Below are 19,739 nucleotides of genomic sequence, written 5' to 3'. Positions count from 1 at the left end.
CAGAAGAGAGGAAAGGAGGAGGAAGAATACCGAGTGTAGGGTGGTGTTGGGGCGTCGGGATGGAGTTACACAGCGTGGTGGTTCCCCGAGGAAGAGCTCTTGCTGGCTGGCTCAGCCCTTACAGCCCCAGCTGTGGTTAGGCTCAGGCGTTGAGAAGTGACTTGGCTGCATACCTTCACACCAATCTTCACCTCCTTTTAGTTAATATACATCCTTAAATGGCGCGTAAGCAAGTAATAGGCTATGCTTTGTCTGCCATTATTTGCCAAAGGAGTTGGCACGATTCTGCTGACCAGGGGCAGCTCATTGGGTTGCCAGACTGCACTCTGAATATCCCTCCCATGCGTTCACAGTTGGTGCCACTGTGTGAAAATGATGCTTCACACAAGAAAAGGGAGAGAGTTTAGTGTGTTTAAGTGGAGGATCTTCCTTCTAGAAATCCAGATTTTTCTTTATCCTGAAGAAACCAATCATCCTATTGTAAAATACAGGTGATACCACTGCTTTTATCTGTGAACATATAAGAAATATCAGTTTCCATATTGTGTAATAGCCAAGCCAACCTCTGTATTCAGGTCTACTGAAACTGGTTTTGCTAATTGTTGTTGCTGATCCGTTTTCTTTGCCACACGATGCGACTTCCAGACGAGCAACATCACAAGAAGGAAAATGGCATTCTCCTAATATGCCAAAGTAGACAGTTTTGAAAATGTAAAACAACTGAGCTCACTTGACATTTCTTGATGTCATCTACTTCATCTGGAGTGGAGGAGACCGAGAGCTCCCTTGCCTGATGAGGTTTTCCAAAATTCTGTCAGACTTAGACAATTATTCATAATTGAAGAGGAGATGGGCCAAAAGAGACCTTCTATTTCAAAGCCTACCAGTGCCTAGCAAAAAATGTGAAGTAGTATTGCCCCTGTTTTTTTTTGTTAGTTTTGTTTTGCTTTTTAGAGTGGGAGAAAGCGGGGAGGGGCAGAGGGTGGGGGAGAATCTTAAGCAGACTCCATACCCATCATGGAGTCCGACGCACGGCTCGATTCCACGACCTTGAGATCGTGACCTGAGCTGAAAGCAAGAATCGGATGCTTAACTGACTCAGCCACCCAGGAGCCCTGCCTCTATTTTTTTGTTAGTTTGTTTGTTTTTAACCAGCTATGTCATATACTTAATGGGACCTAGACAGAAGCGTTGGTTTTCATATTTATGTGAGGACTTGAAAGGGATCATAAATTATGGCTGAGTCTAGCCTTCAGGTGGCAATGAACTCAGGTGATGGAGAGGTATATGAGGAAAATGGGAAGCTTTTGAAGCCCATCAACAGTGAGCTCTGTAAGGGAGATACAGCAGGGGGCTAATAGACCTAGAATCTTAGAGCTTCATTTCTCTTCCCCCTCAAGAAATAAGATTAATTAAAAATACACCAAATGTATGGCTTCTAGCATATAGGCACACTGTTTGCAGAAGAGAAACAGTAGGTTATAAGAATGGACTGGGAAAAGGGAAGCCCTTCTTTTGGGAGACTTGATTTCTGAGTTTAAGTCCCATAGTTCAACTTGTAAGGGAAAGTTATTAGTGTAACTTCTCAAAGATGTTTACTTGCATTCCAGCAAATATGTAAGCCTGTGTTTTCAACATGCTGGTGTAGTGTTTAGGGATGCAGCCCATCAAACTGATGAGAGGACTTACAGATGTAATACCCATTTCCTTAATGAGATTCCAGGCTTAAAATCTGTTGTTATGCACAGATGTGCAGTGACATTTACCAACTATGTGCTGATATTTTTGAATTAGGCACACTGTTGAAAATGTGCCAACCTGTAGGAAATTGTCACCCTAAGAGCTGTCAGCAAAACCAGCTCAGTAACTTGCCAGAGAAGGAAGCTTATGCTTGAGGCCCCAAATGTGCCATGTTTGGAGGCTCGTTGATGTGCTCTGGGCCCTCTACACATGAAAAAGCCCATTGAAATTGATCCTCGTTAAAGTGCAATGGCTACCCAGCCTCTTTTTCCTTTACTAAAGGGTCACAGCCATCTGTTCAATAACATTCAATTCTAGAATTTTTCTGGGCTCTGACTTCCATTAAATCACAGAAGGCTTTTTTTAATAGTAGAATTAAGAACTGTCCAGAAATGAAGAGTCATGAGACCTTTGTACCTAAAAGTGTCAGGCAGGAATATGTAGGAGTTACTCATTTAGCTAACACTGATTGGCTTTTTGCCACATGTCAGGACCTGGGAGTACATGGCACTGGGGCTAGAAAGATGAACAAGACCACCTTCTAGCTTTCAAAGTACTCTATGCTGCTGAAAGCCAGCCTTCTTGTCTTTGACACTGTAATAACACTCTGTCTTACCTTAATTTCCCTCTTAACCTGGACGCCTGCCTAAACCCATGCGCAATCCAGCAGGTGATGTTTCTTTTTATTATTCAGAGGTCGTGAGCCAACTTCATGACTGCTCAACACTTTGCATTACGAGAAAGTTGAAAGAGAATCCTTGTCAGTACCCTACAGGGTTCTGTTTCTTGTGTATTTATAAGATGGTAACATCACAGAAGGACATCCATGAGTGAAGGACATCTTAGGTGCCCGATATCATGCTGCGCATCTATGCAAGGTTATGACTCCCATCTGAAAATGGTTTCATGAGACACATATTATTATCTGTTTCCTAAAATAGTCTGATGAAAGCCTAAACTACTTGTCTCAGGCCCTGCAGCTCCTCTGTGGTGTAAAGATACTTACACAAGCCAGTCTCCAGATGGCTGGTTTTCACTCTCCAGACTGCTCTCCCATGCTTTTTTTTTTTTTGTACCCCCCATGTTCCTGAGTCTTGAAGTTTGTGCATAAAGCATTGACTGAGACGCCACTTCCCTCGTTAAAGCCAACAAATGGTACCACCCTTTTTCTAGACACCTGCCTATCCCTAAACTACCATCCTTTTGTACAATACCCCATATGGGGGAGAGCTGTTGTCTCAAGATAACTATCAGCCTGTACTTCATGCAGATCTAGGCCTCTCTGCTCTCCATAGGGATCTATTAGCTGCTGTAAAGTGCCCTGGTTCAGTTGCTCCTTTGAGGTGATCCAATTCACCTTCTTCTTCTTCTTTTTTTTTTTTTTTTTAAGATTTTATTTGTCAGAACACAAGCAGGCAAAAGGGAGAAGTGGGCTCCTTGCCCAGTGAGACTGGGTCCCAGGACACGGAGATCATGACCTGAGCCAAAGGCAGATGCTTAACCGACTGAGCCACCCAGCCGCCCCTCCAATTCACCTTGTCTGATTCAGGAATCTTTTCTCCCCCCGTTCTAGCAAGTCTACCAGAACACTTCCTGCGATGGGAAGCTTCTTCATCTGATACTCCTTCTGTCTTTACATTGAGTCTTAATCACCAACGCTGTGAATTCTAATTACTGGTGTAGTTCTGTCCTGGACAAGTCAGAAGAAATTGCCGCTTAGTCCACCAGAAACCGTACATGGTGGGTTGGTTCAAATTTGGCTTGAGATGGAGCAATTAACGCTATTAGCATAAGTTGGAATAATACAGAGGTGGGTGTGTAAATAAGGAGGAAAGGTCAAGTTCACTTTCTGCAGCAAGGAGGTGCCTGAGAACAAGGTCTGTTTTGTTCATTGTTGTCACTGGTACCTAGTAGAGTTCTTGGCATGTGGAAAGGTCTCTGTAAATGCAAATGTGGAATGTTTACAGAAATGGTCTCCTAGCTCGTGATTTCAGACCAGCCCTTAATTCTCTTATAAACCGCTCCTTTGAATTTACTCAATGTCTAATAAACCCATCAAATCTTTTAGGAGAGTCACTGAGTTTTCCCTCTTATACAGACTGAATATCCTCTGAGGCTTCATCTTTTCTCCAGATTGTATCCCCTTAAAACCTAGTCGCTAATTTACCCTACAGCCTTTGTTGGGTACTGTGAAGACCTCACAATAAGACCGGTGTGTGATGTAAATCCTATATGTGAATACCTGTGAAGCAAGGCAGAGCCAGGAGGCTGTGACACACACACACTCACACACACGCTCACTCACACACTCACACACTCACTCACACTCACACACACTCACTCATACACTCACACTGATTAACTGATTTTTAGCCAGGGTGAACTGGAAAGTCTTCATGGAGAAAGTGATCTTTGAACTGGGACTTGGAGGGCTGCTAGGATTGTCATAAGTAGAGAAAAATAATTGGAGCCAAGATTTGAAAGCAGGGAAAGGAAGGGTGTGTTTGGAAGCTAGACGTTAGAATCATTGGATGAAACAACAGATAGGTTTAAGGGATTGTATGAGATGAAACTGTGAAGGTACTTTGCACGAAATAGGGATTAAATGCAAGGATGGAGGTGTTTTGCTTTATTGGCGGTAGGGAGCCATTGAATGTTTTGTGTGTGGAGTGACAGGATGAGGATGGTTATTTAGAAAGGTCCAGCAATGACTGGATTGCTTCTCCCTTCCTTCATTGTTTCCCTGCAAGTAGCTCACAGAATGATAGTGTGATCTTTACTAGTCTTCACTAGACAGAACTAGTAGCATTTTAGTCTTCTACAACTCTACTATACCAGTGGGTCTTCTGCCCCCCATCTTCTCTCTTGGTCCCTATTTGGATCTCAGTTACGCAGAAAGCCACCTGTTTTGTAGGGGCTCATTCCCCATTTCTTCCTGCTCTTTCCCCCACCATACCTGGCCCTTGCTTCATATCATGGTTATTTCAGATGACCTCAGGTTTATTTGCTTAGGTATTCCTGCACCCTCCCTTGCAACTTCTAGGCCCCACTACCGAATTTTATTGAGCTAGGTGTCTACGGGTTTCTAAGTAATTGCCCTTTGGTTTGACAGATGTAAGATGATACAGCGTATCGGGAACAAGGACTGCATGGGGGAAGACTGGGACACTTGGGGAATTCCCTGCCTCCACAGCCCCCTGCTCATAGCTTTGCACCCCCAGAACCTGTTACTCATCCGCTCCTAGGTTTTAGTGTTTACGGGCTTCTGTCAACAACCAGGGAGATATGGCTAGAATTCTGCAGACATTGAATTCCTCCCCACTTCAATTATTAACCAACTGAAAAGTATATTCCCTCTTGTTCTTTTGGCTTCCTGAGTATTTAATGACCATGTGTAGGGTGGTTAAATGGGACAGAAAAATGGAGTGAGAAACACAGATATTCTAACCCTGGTTTCAGAAGCATGCACATGTCCATAAAAAGAACCCAGGCTTTGGAGTCGGAATGAAAGGGCCCTACTAATAATGACGTGTGACTGGGCAGTAACCTAGATGAGGCAGTAACCTAATCTGTTCCCCTATTTATAGAAAGGGAATAAGAATAGATCACACAACAAATATAGGATAAACTGAAATCAATGCAACAGACATCAAGTTCTTATGTCCTAGAGTAAATGTTCAACAATGGTCCTGAAAATAATCCTCATTAGTATCCTATCTGTATTAAAAATATCAGCATTCACTTGGTCCTTGCAGTATCCTTAACATTTGACAGTAAAATAAATGTTAAAATCCTAGTGATAGCTAATGTTTCCATATTTTCCAAAAGTCACCACTTGGCCTTACCACTTGCTTAGTACAAGTTATAAAGTTGAGCAGAATTTAGAAAATTCTAAGCCAGTTCTCTTGGTTTCATTGAGATAGCTGCTACACGACATCCTTTCAAATACATGAACATCATGGCGACACTGCTAATGATTTGTCTAAGTTGATAATGACGATGATGATCTGCAGTATTCAACTTGACAATCCATTATCTTCATAGGATATATTCTAGGCAAGAAAGTTTACAATATCACCCCCATACTCATGGTGAGGCAGGTTTGCACAATGGAGGCTCCATTGTGTTCCAGATGCATTGGACACAGCAAATGGCCTTTTCTGATTATGAAGCATTTGTCTCAGAACATTCTGGCAGTTGGAATTTGACTTCAGGCTAACATATGCCTTAATGTTGGAAGCAGTTGTGGGCTCCATGGACCCCCTCCAAGCCTCTGATGTGTCCCTTTATGTATCTGAGGGATCACAGATGATTCAAGCATCGGGGGATGGGGGTGGTGGTAAAATAAAGCTTCTGGGAGCCCTTGAGTCTGCAGTAAAACACCTTTATGGTGTGAGCTGGCACTCTCAAATGTGGAAGGTGAAGTTCTAGGGTGAGCTCGTGACCCCTTTCCTTGGCCTTCCTCAGGCACTGAGCCCCCAGAAGCTTCCAGTCCATTTAGACAAAGTATGGATCAATGGAAAGTCTCAAATGAGACCCACCTATTTTCTGAAAATGTTTCTTTCAGACAGGGGCTGACATGGGGAAGAATAAGTTACTTGAATCCTTGTCAGAATACTAATGTTCACTGCAGGAGAAAGGCAGACATAGCTCACACTTAAAACAGGTTCTCCCCATAGGGACTATGATGGTCTCTTGTTGATTTTCCTATGAAGTAGAAGGATAGACATGGATTTTATTTGGACAGAATGCTCGGCATGTGCACACACACACACACAAAATTCAATTTGGAAAATACTTGGTGAGCTCTTAATTTGTGCCATCTTACAGAACAAGAAAAACATGTGAAGAAATGATAATGAGTATTACTGTTCTAGAGCAGTATGGACAGAAATGTGATGTGAGCAATATATGTAATGTCAAATTTTCTGGTAATCACATTTAAAAGATAAAATGAAATATTATGCAGCCTTAAGAAAGGATGAGATCTTGCAATTTGTGACAACATGGATGGACCTAGCAGGTATCCTACTAAGTGAAATAAGTCGGATTGAGACAAATACCATACGATTCTGCTCATAACTCTAAAAACAAAAAACCCAAACAAACAAATGGATAAACAAGCAGAATCAGACCTATAAGTACAGAGAAAAAATTGATGGTTACCAGAGGGGAGAGGGGCAGGGTTGGGTAAAACGGGTGAATGGGGAGGGAGGTATAGGCTTCCTGTAGTGGAATGAAGAAGTCCTGGGAATGAGGGGTACAACACAGGGAATATCATCACTGATACTGTAATGTCATTAATATGGTAACAGATGGTAACAACATGTGTGAACATAGCATAACATATAGAGAAGTTGAGTCACTATGTTGTACACCTGATACTCATGTCGCATCATGCACCAGCCTACAAAAAAAGTAAAAAGCAAAAAGAAACAGGTGTAATTTTTAGAGTACATTTTTACTTAGTACATCAAATATTTTTATTTTAACATGTAATCAATATAAAATTATAAGACATTTTATGTTCCCTTTTCATAGTCTTCCAAATTCTGTGTGTAATTGACACAGCACATTTCAATTTCCATTAGCCTTATTTTAAGGACTCCATGACCACATGTAGTTAGTGGCTATCCTATTCATCAGCACATATTCAAAATTATCAAGGGCTAAGGAAATATAAACAAGCTTGAAAAATACTTGGAAATATCTGAAAAGGGAAAAGAATAGAAATAACTTCGAGCTGAACCTTGCAGGGATGAATGAGTGTTTTAGGAGACAAGTGGGTAGAGGGTCCCTCTCATTTCAGGGATCAACATCAGCATGAGCAGGGGCCTGGGGCAGATAGGCATTAACGTGAAGGGTGTGGGCAAGCTTGAGGGCGGGGAGACTTGGGAAATGCCACTAGGTCTGCATATGGAATTTAAACTCTGTCTTGGAAATACCAAATGTCAGTTTCTTTATTGGTGAGTGTCTCAAGGAAAATTAAAAACCAAACAAAACCTGAAACATGTTGAATTTACTAATCTAGCAAAGTAAATCCGTTGATCAACTTTTTGTGCATTGTGGTAAAATATACATAACCTATAACATACTCTAACCATTTTTAAGTGCAATTCAGTGCCATTAAGAACTTTCATATTGTTGTGTAACCCTTATCACCGTCCATCTGAGGGAATTTTGCCTCATCCTGAACTGAAATTGTCCCCATCAAGCACCACCTCCCTATGCCCTGTCCCAGCCTGGTAACCACGATTCTCCTTGCTGTCTCTACGAATCAGATGATTCTAGGCACCTCATGGCAATGGAATCATGCAGTGCTGGTCTTTCTGTGTCTGGCTTATTTCACTTAGTAGGACATTTTCAGTGTTTGCCCATGATGTAGCATGTATCATATTTTCATTCCTTTCATAAGGCTGGATAATCTTCCATTGTATATATGGGCCACATCTCAGATATCCATTCATCCTTTGAAGGGTGTTTGGGTTGTTTCAACCTTTTGATTATGGTGAATAATGCTGCTTTGAACATTAGTGTACGAATAAATACGCATGTCCCTGTTTTCAGTTACTTGGGGTATATATCTAGATGCAGGATTGTTGGATCCTATGCTAAGTCTATGTTTATTTTTTTTTATTTTTATTTTTTTTAAGGAACTGCTCTACCATTTTCCATGGTGTCTCCAACATTGCCCATTCCCACCAACAATGCACGAGAGTTCTAATGTGTTCACATCTAATGGGTGTGAAGTAGTATCTCATTGAGGTTTTGATTTGCACTTCCCTAACATTTAATGGTGTTCTACATCTCTCCATGTCCTTATTGGCAAGTACAGGGGCTGTCAACTGGCCTCTCAGGGTAGGAGGAGGGGAAGCAATTTTTCAAGAGTGAAACTTAACTTCAGAGTCTGATGCCACCTCTGGGTAGATAGTGTCAGAATTGAGTTGAATTGTAGAACATCAAACTGGTGTCCTCAGAGTTGCTTGTCGGTGTGGGGAACCCCCCCCAACCCTGCCCCATTGGAATTATTACCAGAACTTGATGTACCTCCCATAGGCCCTGTCTGGAAGTACCATCACGATGGAGATTAAGTCTTTAACTTTTGAATTTGGGGGAGACCTATTCCGTCCATAGCACCAGGTGAAGAACCGTGGCTTAGGAGATGGTCTTCTGCAGTGCCTTGAATCAGCTCTTCCCCACAGGGAGCAGGGGAGTCTGGGAGGCCTTAGCTGTGTACTCACAGCCCCAGATACTTTCCCACCGCTGGTACTCCATCTTGATGGGCTGTTCGATTATGGGAGATGAGGAGACAGCAAGTGTTTCCTGCAAGGGGCCAGATACTATCTGTCGAAATGACTCCATTCCATCAGAGACAATATGGAAACAAATGTGCTTGGCTGTGTTCTAATCAGATGTTTTATGGGCACCGAAATTTCTTTCCTAGAATTCTCATGTGTCAGGAAATATTTTTCTTTTTAAGAATTTCAGCCAGGGCGCCTGGGTGGCTCAGTTGGTTAAGCGACTGCCTTCGGCTCAGGTCATGATCCTGGAGTCCAGGGATCGAATCCCATATCGGGCTCCTTGCTCAGCAGGGGGTCTGCTTCTCCCTCTGACCCTCCCCCCTCTCATGTGCTCTCTCTCTCTCATTCTCTCTCTCAAATAAATAAATAAATAAATAAATCTTTAAAAAAAAAAAAAAAGAATTTCAGCCATTTAAGAATAGAAAACCCAGGGGCGCCTGGGTGGCTCAGTTGGTTAAGCGACTGCCTTCAGCTCAGGTCATGATCCCAGGGTCCTGGGATCGAGCCCCGCATCGGGCTCCCTGCTCTGCGGGGAGCCTGCTTCTCCCTCTCCCACTCCCCCTGCTTGTGTTCCCTCTCTCGCTGTGTCTCTCTCTCTCAAATAAATAAATAAAATCTTAAAAAAAAAAAGAGAAAAGAATAGAAAACCCATTCATAGCTGGCATGCTGTATAAAAACTGACCACGAGCCCGGTCTGGCACAGACCACAGTTTGTTGGCCTCTGTTCTAGATCACAAGGTGCTTAAAGGCAGGAGCTATATGTTTGCTTTCTATCCATTATATATAGCACCAGTGTTGGCTAGATTGGTATAAAATAAATATGGGCTGAAAAATATCGAGACTGTAAGTGTTGTATACCCACACATGCTTTCTCAGTATTCGTCCAAAATTTGAATTGCACAGCAGGTGAATTCCCCAATAGAATTTAAGCCAAGCCCAGATTTGTGATGAGAGTCTAGCACAGTTTCGTGGCTCCCCCTCTGTAGTATCTTAGTGTCAGGCAAATTCCAGGCCAACCGTGGCCTATGTTGAATGTGTTCTTGATGGACTCCTACACTTAGAGATCTTAGAGGAATGGGAATTGGCCTGTTTTCCTCTGAGTTCAATGTGGCCTTTAACTGAAGAAATGATCACTGTTCCAGCAGAGAATTTTAGATACATACTTGAACAAAAAGGAAGCTTCGTTCCCAACACTTCATCTGCCTAATGCCCTTGAGACTTACATGTTCAAAAACTGTAATCATGATGAAAATCACAGGAACTTTGTCAAGTGACTACTCCCTACAGAGATTAATACACCACTTAAAATCAAAGGTACATGGAAAGATTGTTTTGTTTTGTTTGTTAATTTTTTCAAATGGTCTGTAAGGTATGAAAGCACCAGACTTACGCTCCAGCGGGCTGTTGAAGAAGCAAGACGTTAATCACAACTCGAATATAACCACATTCTTGATAACAAGGTGAGGTGATTATTAGTCATGCTTGCCCACCTGTGAAATACTGACTTGACTATAGGTATATTGGCTGAATACAGAAAAGGTTTTGGCATCTCGCCCAAGGTCATGGAAAATTCGCAATCTCATCAAGCCATGTTCATTATCACACAAAATATCTGAAACAGTTTTACTTAGAGACATTCCAATAGCCCATGTAAATGGGAATCAGAAGATAAAATGAAATTATTAGATTCTGTGAACTTATTTTTAGAGCTCATTTTTCAATACATGGATTATGAGGCCTGATTAAAATATCTAAACTGAATTAATGTAACATTAGAGTCCACCTAGGCTTACTTTTTCCTTAGGTGAACTTTAGGTACATAAATTACATTAATTAACAGATAGACCCAATGCTTGGCAAATGAAAAACTAATTTCTTGAGTGGGGAGAAGTTCTAAGAAATGAGACATGGACTTTTCTCTGGGAGTAACATACCAACTTAATTGAGGAAACATGATCTAGACATAGCAGACATCGTGAACAATTTTGGTAACATGTTCTAGATAGTGACACAGGGCAGAAACCTGGCTCATCAGGAGGGACCAGGGGCAGAGCCTGGCCTCCAAGTGTGAACTCAGACTCAAACTGTTGCAGAAAACTTGGTCACAACACATGTGCTCACATGTGTGTGTGTGTGTGTGTGTGTGTGTACGGACACCCCCACACACCCCCGGCCCTCCTCACTTAACTCCTGAGTGCCATGACCTCTGCTTGGTACTTACCACTCCTTGTTTGAAACTGTGCGCGCAACACATGACCAGAACCGTTTTTCTCCATTTCCGTCCTATTCCGGCTCTGCCTTCCGGTTTTTACAGAAAGTGTTATTCGGCAGTGTTGGTCTGTTTTCTGCTTGACTCGGGTGCTTTTGAAGCCAATTTATGCCCCTCCGAGATTAGTCTTTATCAGCTATCACTGTGATCCTATCTGTCGGTGTAAGAGCCCGTAATAGAAATTTTTATATACTGCTGCTGGGGGGATGCTGGTGAAGTGTGTCTGCAGGGCAGAGCCATCTCATGCATGCATGCTTGAGTTCCCTTAAACCTGCCTCTAACTAGACCTTTGAGGTACAGGGCAAGATGTATATATTTGATAGTACAATTATTTGTATTGCCACTATTTTTAAAGTAAAATTGGTGTATCCTAATTTATCCTTTGGAGGAAGACTTTGTATACTGGAAATACTTAGGAACAGTTAAGAATGAGGATGAATATAGAATTGGGTTTTGTTTTGTTTTGTTTTGTTTTTTCTTGTAAGCATTCAAACACTTTTGATATATCTGTGGTATATTCTTAAATTCTGGTTCTTCCCTTTGTTTTAAGGTCTCTAGTAGCCTTCTGTTGTTCATCACATGAATCCCTGCTTCCTATATCTGGTTTCCAGGTTCCCCTGCAGCAACTCGCATTCAAATTATGGAGCAACCCCAGGGTACCTGGGTGGCTCAGTGGGTAAAACGTCTGCCTTTGTCTCAGGTCATGATCTCAGGGTCCTGGGATCGAGCCCCACATTGGGCTCCCTGCTCAGTGGGGAGTCTGCTTCCCCCTATCCCTCTGCCTGTCATTCCCCCTGCTTGTGTGCACTCTCTCTCTCTCTCTCTCAAATAAATAAAGGAAAATATGGAGCAACCCCGCAGAGTCTCCACCTTTTCAGTCTGTGGTATCCCTGCCTGGACTCCCCAGCCCAGGCCCCCTCCCAGGGCTGCTCTTGTGCTCTCCCCTCCTCTGTCTCTCCCCTAGCTCAGCTCCTGTCATTTCTAAAAGACTCTCCTTCTGGTGAATCCTAAATTGGCAATCCTTCGTGGTCATGTCATCCAGTCTTAGGGTTTGTCTCAAGTGAACAGGTGTTCTGGAAAGGAGCCTGGATTCAGCCAAAAAACTAAAATGTAGCTGGGGAGTGCCTGTGCCGGGAGCTTTGTTTGGGAGAAGGTTCACTTTTAAAGGCTGCTTGGCACAGAGCCATGCGCACATCAGCCTTTGATGCTTTGTTCGTTTTCTCATTAGCTGAGCACGTTTTATTCTCCAAAAAAGAGCAGGTTAAGGGAGAAGTCATGTTCTAGTTTCTGAGCTTCGAACAATTCTGCGAGGAAAAATTAGATAAGATTCAAAGATAGGGCTTTCCGCTAGAGTACGGTGTTTCCTTTCTCGTCTTTCCCTCTGTTGCTCTGTGTTACTCATAGCCCCTCCCCATGTGTCACAGCTGCAGCCTAATAATACTCTGCCCCTGTCCCCTACCCCCAGATCTCCAACCATTACATTCAGTGGGCTTAGTGAGAGAATTGTCCTCTTTAATATTTCCACGTTCAGCTCATTGAACTATAAACTGTCTCTTCTCCCTTGTCTGGCTCCAACCCCTGCATAGTCCTTATTTACCCCAACCCCCATGGGTACGATCTCTGAATTGGCTTTCTTCATTTGTGTGCTAACTTAAAATATTTTCTATTGTGAAAATTTGGAAACGTACATACAAACAGAGAGCATAGTACAATAAGCGTCTGGTATGCCCAGCACACAGATTCTGTTACAGAGACTTTTAGTTTGTTCTTTTAAAACCTAAGTGTATCTTCTATATCATTCTGTTACCCTATAGCATCTTTTCCCAAAACTTGTTTCTTAATAGATGAAATGGTAAACTTCTGTGGTATTCCATTTCAACACTATTATTGTCAAAGACCGTGTACATAAGAGACTAGAAATTAAAATTCAACAAATATACCTGGTAGAACTTCACAGGACAACTTTGGGCACAGGTTACAATTTGTAAAAGTGACTTTCATGTAGAAATCATTGTGCAATTATTTCTATTATGTTAAATTCACCCCTAAGCCTGAAGACTGAGTTTTCACCTCTACCTTTTACAATGAAAATGTGATCATTTGAGTCATGAACACCATCCCAGGTAATTACCAGGGAGTGTTATTAATTGTGAATCTTTCTCTCTATGTGATTTTGTTCACAGATAGTCTTGAAAGTACTAAATTTTTTCAGTGTGTACTTAGGCATTCCCATCCCTTAAGGACAGAAGAGCAACAAGAATCTTCCTATTAGGCAATAACACTAGATGGAAAATTATGAACTACATTTTGCCTGTAAGAATACTTGCCTCCTTAACAAAACAGGATAGCACGATGGTATCAAGTGTAAATGAGGGCTCATCATCTCCATAACTCTCCTGAATCCCTCTTCTGCATGATGTGGTTCACGGTTGAAATTGTCTAATTTTTTTTTCCTGTTTTTTTTTTTCCCCCTCTTCTCCAGCTCTTGTAAATGTGAAACTCTGGGCCATTGATCGACAATGTTTTCAAACAATCATGATGAGGACAGGACTCATCAAGCATACCGAGTATATGGAATTTTTAAAAAGGTAGGATGCTTTATTTTCTTCTTCCAAGGGTGCTCATTGTCTATTCAACCCTCTTCTTGGACTTGCAGCCCAGGGAAGGCCTTTGCCTTCATCTTAGGCTGAATAGCCTACAGGTTTGTGGAAGCACAAGATTTTGGACGGGCTTCTTTCTGTTTCTGGTACCAATTTCCATGATAGGTGAATAAGTCAGAACTTGAGAGTTTCACTGAACATTCTCATGGAGGAGTGACACTCAGAGAAACAAAGGAGAATTTGAACGAAAAGGGGAATGGAGTCCATCCCTGACTATTTATCAGTTAATGTGTCTGGGGCACCTCTTCTGATTAAATCCTCTCGTGTAAAATTCCATGTTAAAGGTCAGATGACTAAGATGGAAAAGTTCCAAGATGAAGCTCATTATCCTTTAATCCTGAGTTTAATTTCCCAAATTAAATTTGTTTTATGTTTTAGTTCTGATATATCAAAAGCTTTTCTTGATATCCTATATTATCATAATTCAGTATAGCATGGGAATTGGGATAAGAAAACAGCTTTTCATTCCTGAGGAATACGCTGATATTCACTGAAATGCCTTTCTTTGTCTCTAAGCTAACTTTAAAGGAAACACATTATCTTATCATTTAAAAGAATATTGACTTTTTTCCAAAAAGTAGTTATTTTGTGTGGGTTTTTTTTTTTCTTTTGAAAGCTGAACCATTCTTAAATAGTGCTATACAGATGGTTTGCTAAAGAAGTGGTGTAGTGTCACTTATGATCTCATTTTTCAGAGCTAGAATATTAAACTGGCTTTTTCATTTCATATTTTTTTTGGTGAAGAAATGGTTTCACTGGAGCTAAATCTAAATCCCATTTCATTTCAGTGATACATCATGACAGGTATCTGTTGCATTTTCTTATGCAGTTTTAATAGTCTTTACTTGAGTATTTTATGTAATTTATTTCCTGATTCTTTATACATTTTTCATTTCCACATATTTCTTTATATTCCTGCTAAAGGGACAATAAAATTCTAATTCAGTATCAATAATATATTAAAATTATCAGTAGGGGGTTGGGATTTTTCTGGAACGTGATTGGATGAAACCCTTAGAAGTATAAATGCAAGTTTCTGTTTGGAGTTTAGTATAGTTTGCAAGGAAATTACTCAGGTGCCACATATGCGTGGGTGTGTATAGGTCTATATTTGTGTGAGTATGTCGATAAATATGTATATATATTGATATGGGTGTGGGGGAATAGAAAGAGAATAGAGAGACCAAGAGAGAGACTGAAGAAATAAAAACTTAAAAAATCCAAATTCAAAGTGCAAGTTACTGATTTCTTCTGATGCAGCCCTAACAGAGAAAGATCCCAACTGGTAATTGATAAAATCCTTGCCTGTAGGGCAGAGACTGTTCTCTGTCGCACATACCTAAGCCTTGGGCACTTGGGATGTAGGTTTCAGCTTCCATAGTTTTCTTTTCTCAAGAAAATGGGATAAGTGTCCATGCTGTCTCCCATGACCCACAGAAACCTTTTTAGAGGCACTAGGTGAGGCGATGAAGTCTCACTGTGTTGGTGGTGGTGGTGGTGTTACTCTTCTAATTGAGCGTGCATATGCTTTCATTTCTGTTGTATTTTCAGAGCTGCATACATTGGTTATCTGCTCTGACAGTTCAGACCTGAAACAGTAAAGGTTGGTTGTCCAGAGTGTGGGAACACATCTACTTGGCCAGTTTAGAGCAGGTGACGTCTAACTGGCAGGATGAGAGGTAGGCGTGGACTGTCGCTTGCCCTCCAGCCACTCGGGAAAGCATCAGGTCCATGTCATTTGTGAAGGTGGCCTTGGGCTGGGAGCCCAAAGAGGGGACGCGGGGACTGGCCTTGCCTGGGGCCGGCTCTCATCTTCCTAAATGATGACTCTGGCTACCTGGGTTCTCGCTAACCCTCCCATGGCTCCCGGCAGCTCTTGAATTATGCCCAACCTCATTAGCTGGATATTCAAAGCTCTCTCATAGCCACCTCTGCCTGGTCTCCCAGCCTGGGGTCTTCTTGCTGCGGGCAAACCCCACAGGTCCCTGTGGCCAGCCAGTCCCTCAGTCCCCGTGCTTTTAGATGGCTCACTGCCTCTGTGTCCTGTTCTTTGTTCTTCCCATCAGTATTCAAATCTTATTTTTTTTTTAAGATCCAACCAAAAGCTGCCTCTTCCACAGACACTAACCTCAGTCCACCAAAAAGTAATGTTTCCCTTGCTGGAGCTTCATCTCTACCATGTGTCTCAATCTCTTTATTATAATCTGACTACTAAATTTCTTCTAGGCCATAAACTTCTAAGCATTTTGGTATTCTTCTTTGGCACAAAACTTACTTTGTAGATAGGTTATTTATAGGAGAGTATGGATGGGACCAGTACACAATTTGCAGAGCCCAAAGACAAATGAAGATTGAGGGCTCCTTAAAAAAAAAAAAAAAATTAAAAAAATGTCAAGACCGTGACAGCATAGTATTAAACCAAGCATAGGCATCTTCTAAGATTGGGCCCTCTACTGTTTCACAGGTTGTACACTCATGAAGCTGAATGAGTAAATAATACTCCTCTCTCTTTCACACTCCCAGCTTAACTATACTTAACTACCATTTATTTTGCATGGCTGTTAAGAGGTGTGTATAATACCCCCAAAGGAAATGATAGATATTATCAAAAACTTAGATGACCAAACTTAATTAAAATTTTCTATCATAATTTAAGAAGTTTTTTTATTTCCCTACTTTTTTTTTTTTTTAAGATTTTATTTATTTGATAGAGACACAGTGAGAGAAGGAACACAAGCAGGGGGAGTGGGAGAGGGAGAAGCAGGCTTCCTGCTCAGCAGGGAGCCCGATGCGGGGCTCTATCCCAGGACCCTGGGGTCATGACCTGAGCCAAAGGCAGATGCCCAACCGACTGAGCCACCCAGGTGCTCCTATTTACCTATTTTATTTAAAAAATTGGCTTACTATTCTTTTATGTAAAATTTTAAGTTTTATGTAGTCAAGTCAATCAACTTTTTCCATTATGGCTTCATCTATAGAAAGGCTCACTTAAAAGTATTATAAAAATAGGGACTTAGTACTTTGAAGTTCTCTGTGGCAACCTGTGGGGCGGGGAGGGGTGTTTTCCTCTAATGTGCTTTTGCTAAATCGTTCATCTCCAGTTTTCTACCATAGATACTGTATACTTCGTATTTCGTTAAGGAGTTAAAGCAATTGTGATACTCAGGAAAGTAATCAGGCTGAAAGAAGAATGATCTCCTGTCACTGCTCATCTCCCCATGCCACTCTTCCTCTTCATTTTTCTAAACAAGCAGTAGGTTTGGAGGGTGAGAAAAGGGGACACACCAGGCATGCAGATGCACTGGCAGAGTGCAAAGATTTTTCTTGATTGTTGGAATTGGCTTTTATTTTCATTCCAGTGTGGTTATCCATTTTCTGGCTCTCAGTCATGTGGTTTGGTCTCCTTTTTGCTCTTAAATGCCACAGCATACTCCGATTCTACCTCTTTAATTGTATTTAGCCATTTCTCTTTTGTGCCTCTTTGACATTCACTGATGTAAACACAGATGTTCCTCTGCAAGCATAGTGCAAAAAAAAAAAAAAAAAAAAAATCAAGGGGCAGTGCCGCGAAGCAGGGCATGGTTGCTCTAGGTCCCATGGCGATTTTGCCAGTTCTGAGCATTTCCCTCCCTTCTGGCTATTAGAAAATGCTGTTTTTTAAATGATTTCTGAAAAATGAGCCAAATATCTGCCAGAGTTAATTTGTGTTTCCTTTTTCTGAGCATATTCTCTGCACTGCTCTTGGCACTGGCATCCACCCCAGAGGAGCAGTGGAATGCAGCTCTGTGGCCCCTGGGTAGGCTTGTTGGAACTGGGATGATACAATGACCATGATCGTGAACCTCTATTTATGTCACTTGCCTGACTGATAAAGGAGACAGGGACCATTTGGACTTCAGGCTACTGAGTCGATCCTGTTCATCCTCAGAAAAAAAGTGGTCTTTATTCACTAAGGGATCTTGGTAAGGCAGGTGGGCTCATGTCCTCTTCCTACACAAAGCCTTTTTATGGCTTCTGACCACCCCTGATAAAGCCTGGGTCTTTGAAAGCCCTGCCTTCCAGGGCTGCTTCTGGCCTTCCCATTGATTCTTCCCATGATTCTTTTTTTTTTTTTTTTAAAGATTTTATTTATTTATTTGACAGAGAGAGAGAGACAGCGAGAGAGGGAACACAAGCAGGGGGAGTGGGAGAGGGAGAAGCAGGCTTCCCGCCGAGCAGGGAGCCCGATGCGGGGCTCGATCCCAGGACCCTGGGATCATGACCTGAGCCGAAGGCAGACGCTTAACGACTGAGCCACCCAGGCGCCCCCTTCCCATGATTCTTATCATTCTCCCTCTTTTTCCTCATTTTCCCATTGTGTCTTCTGCAGCCCCGGGGCGGTCTTTCGTTGCCTCCATCCCTGTGTGCACCATGGCCCCTGGCAGCTCATCCTGAGACTCCTGGCCCTTTGAATGGGTGTATTTCCCAGGGTGATTTGTCGTATGGTGCACAGAATGTTCCTGGTGGGGCAGGAAAAAACAAATCTGATCTCCCTCAAACTATTACAGATTTCTGATATTTCCTTTTCTGAGTTGAAAGAGGCATTGATGGTATTAGCCACCAAGTTTCATATTACATGCTCAATAAACTGAAATGTAAAGTTGGGAGATTTTGAAGGTCTTTGACTTTTTAGCTCCCATTAGACTCTCCAATCATAAAGAACTTGGAGGTATTTTTCAATTTTAAAATGACCGGTCATGTGGTTTGGATCTTTAGGCAGAAGGGGTGGGACTTCTCCAGGAATTCCTGATCAGTGGAAGCTAAGTGATAACAAAGTCCAAAGCTGATGGCCCCTGTGAGGGCCTTAGGGGCATCCGTGTTCAAGGAGTCAAGGTGAGAAGCAGGCCTTCCTAAAGCTGAGATCTACTAAGGCAGTTCTTCCTTCTGCCACATTTTGCTGCTCCTGTGTAGTTGACTTATTCCTTATTTCCATCCCTGGGGAGTAAGTCCCAAATCTGGTTTGTTCTCCCCTTTTCTTCTCCAACAATAATACTTATACATACATCTAATAGATCATTGAATAAATATGCTATTTAACATGTGCATATTTAGGAAAGTAAATGATGAACCCCCCCCCGGAAAAAAAAAAAAAAAAAGATGACTTTGTATTGAAACTTCACGCCATCCTGTTGGTATCAGAATGACCTTCACTATGAGGATAACGTCATTGTAGGTTGGGTCTGTGACTTCTGTCTATGGTCTATACTCAGACCAAAACATCCTGAAACTTCTCTTTCAGTGCTTTACATGTTTATTGCCTAGTGGTTTTGGCCACCCCTTCTACCAGCAGGGACCTGTATAATGATGCATCTTCACCTCTGTGGTCTGATAGGTCAATGAGGATTAAAAAATTAGTTTCAGAAAAATCTAAAATAGGATGTAACTTAATCTCTGTGCACAGTTCACAGTGATACAACTGAGTCTTGAGCCAAAATAAGCTGATGTTTAGTTAGACCCAGCTCAGACTAGAACTCAGGTTCTGGATTCCCAGTCTGAGAGTTGTGCCATACATAGACTCAGGCTTCCAGCGTGGGTTCCAACGGAAGCTCCTTGCTACGGCAAACTTAACATGGAGTGGGTTAATAATATTTTTCCCCCTCTTCACAAAGGTAACTTACTTATATAACTAATTTGATGATCATGTAGACTTTTTTTTTTTTCTTATACTCTACATGTTTTTACTTTCAATCTTGGAATAATGAGATTCTAAAACCCTTGCAAATTTTGCTT

General features: G+C 41.8%; 1 protein-coding gene across 3 annotated transcripts in view; it reads left to right on the top strand.

Moving 5' to 3' along the window:
* The window catches only part of PRKG1 (protein kinase cGMP-dependent 1), a 1,261,682-nt gene that overhangs the window by 779,417 nt on the left and 462,526 nt on the right, over positions 1-19,739 (top strand). For all 3 annotated transcript variants that reach the window (XM_064594539.1, XM_064594538.1, XM_064594540.1), the window contains one exon: positions 13,793-13,898. In XM_064594539.1, coding sequence (XP_064450609.1) covers positions 13,793-13,898 — 106 coding nt within the window. The remainder of the gene's footprint in view (positions 1-13,792; positions 13,899-19,739) is intronic.

The sequence above is a fragment of the Mirounga angustirostris genome, unplaced genomic scaffold (assembly GCF_029215605.1).
Source record: "Mirounga angustirostris isolate CCGP_5_RB_7025 unplaced genomic scaffold, mMirAng1.0.hap1 SCAF_6, whole genome shotgun sequence".
In the NCBI taxonomy this organism is placed as follows: domain Eukaryota; kingdom Metazoa; phylum Chordata; class Mammalia; order Carnivora; family Phocidae; genus Mirounga; species Mirounga angustirostris.
Note: the sequence above shows the minus strand (reverse complement) of the source record. Positions and strands in the feature narration are given on the sequence as shown.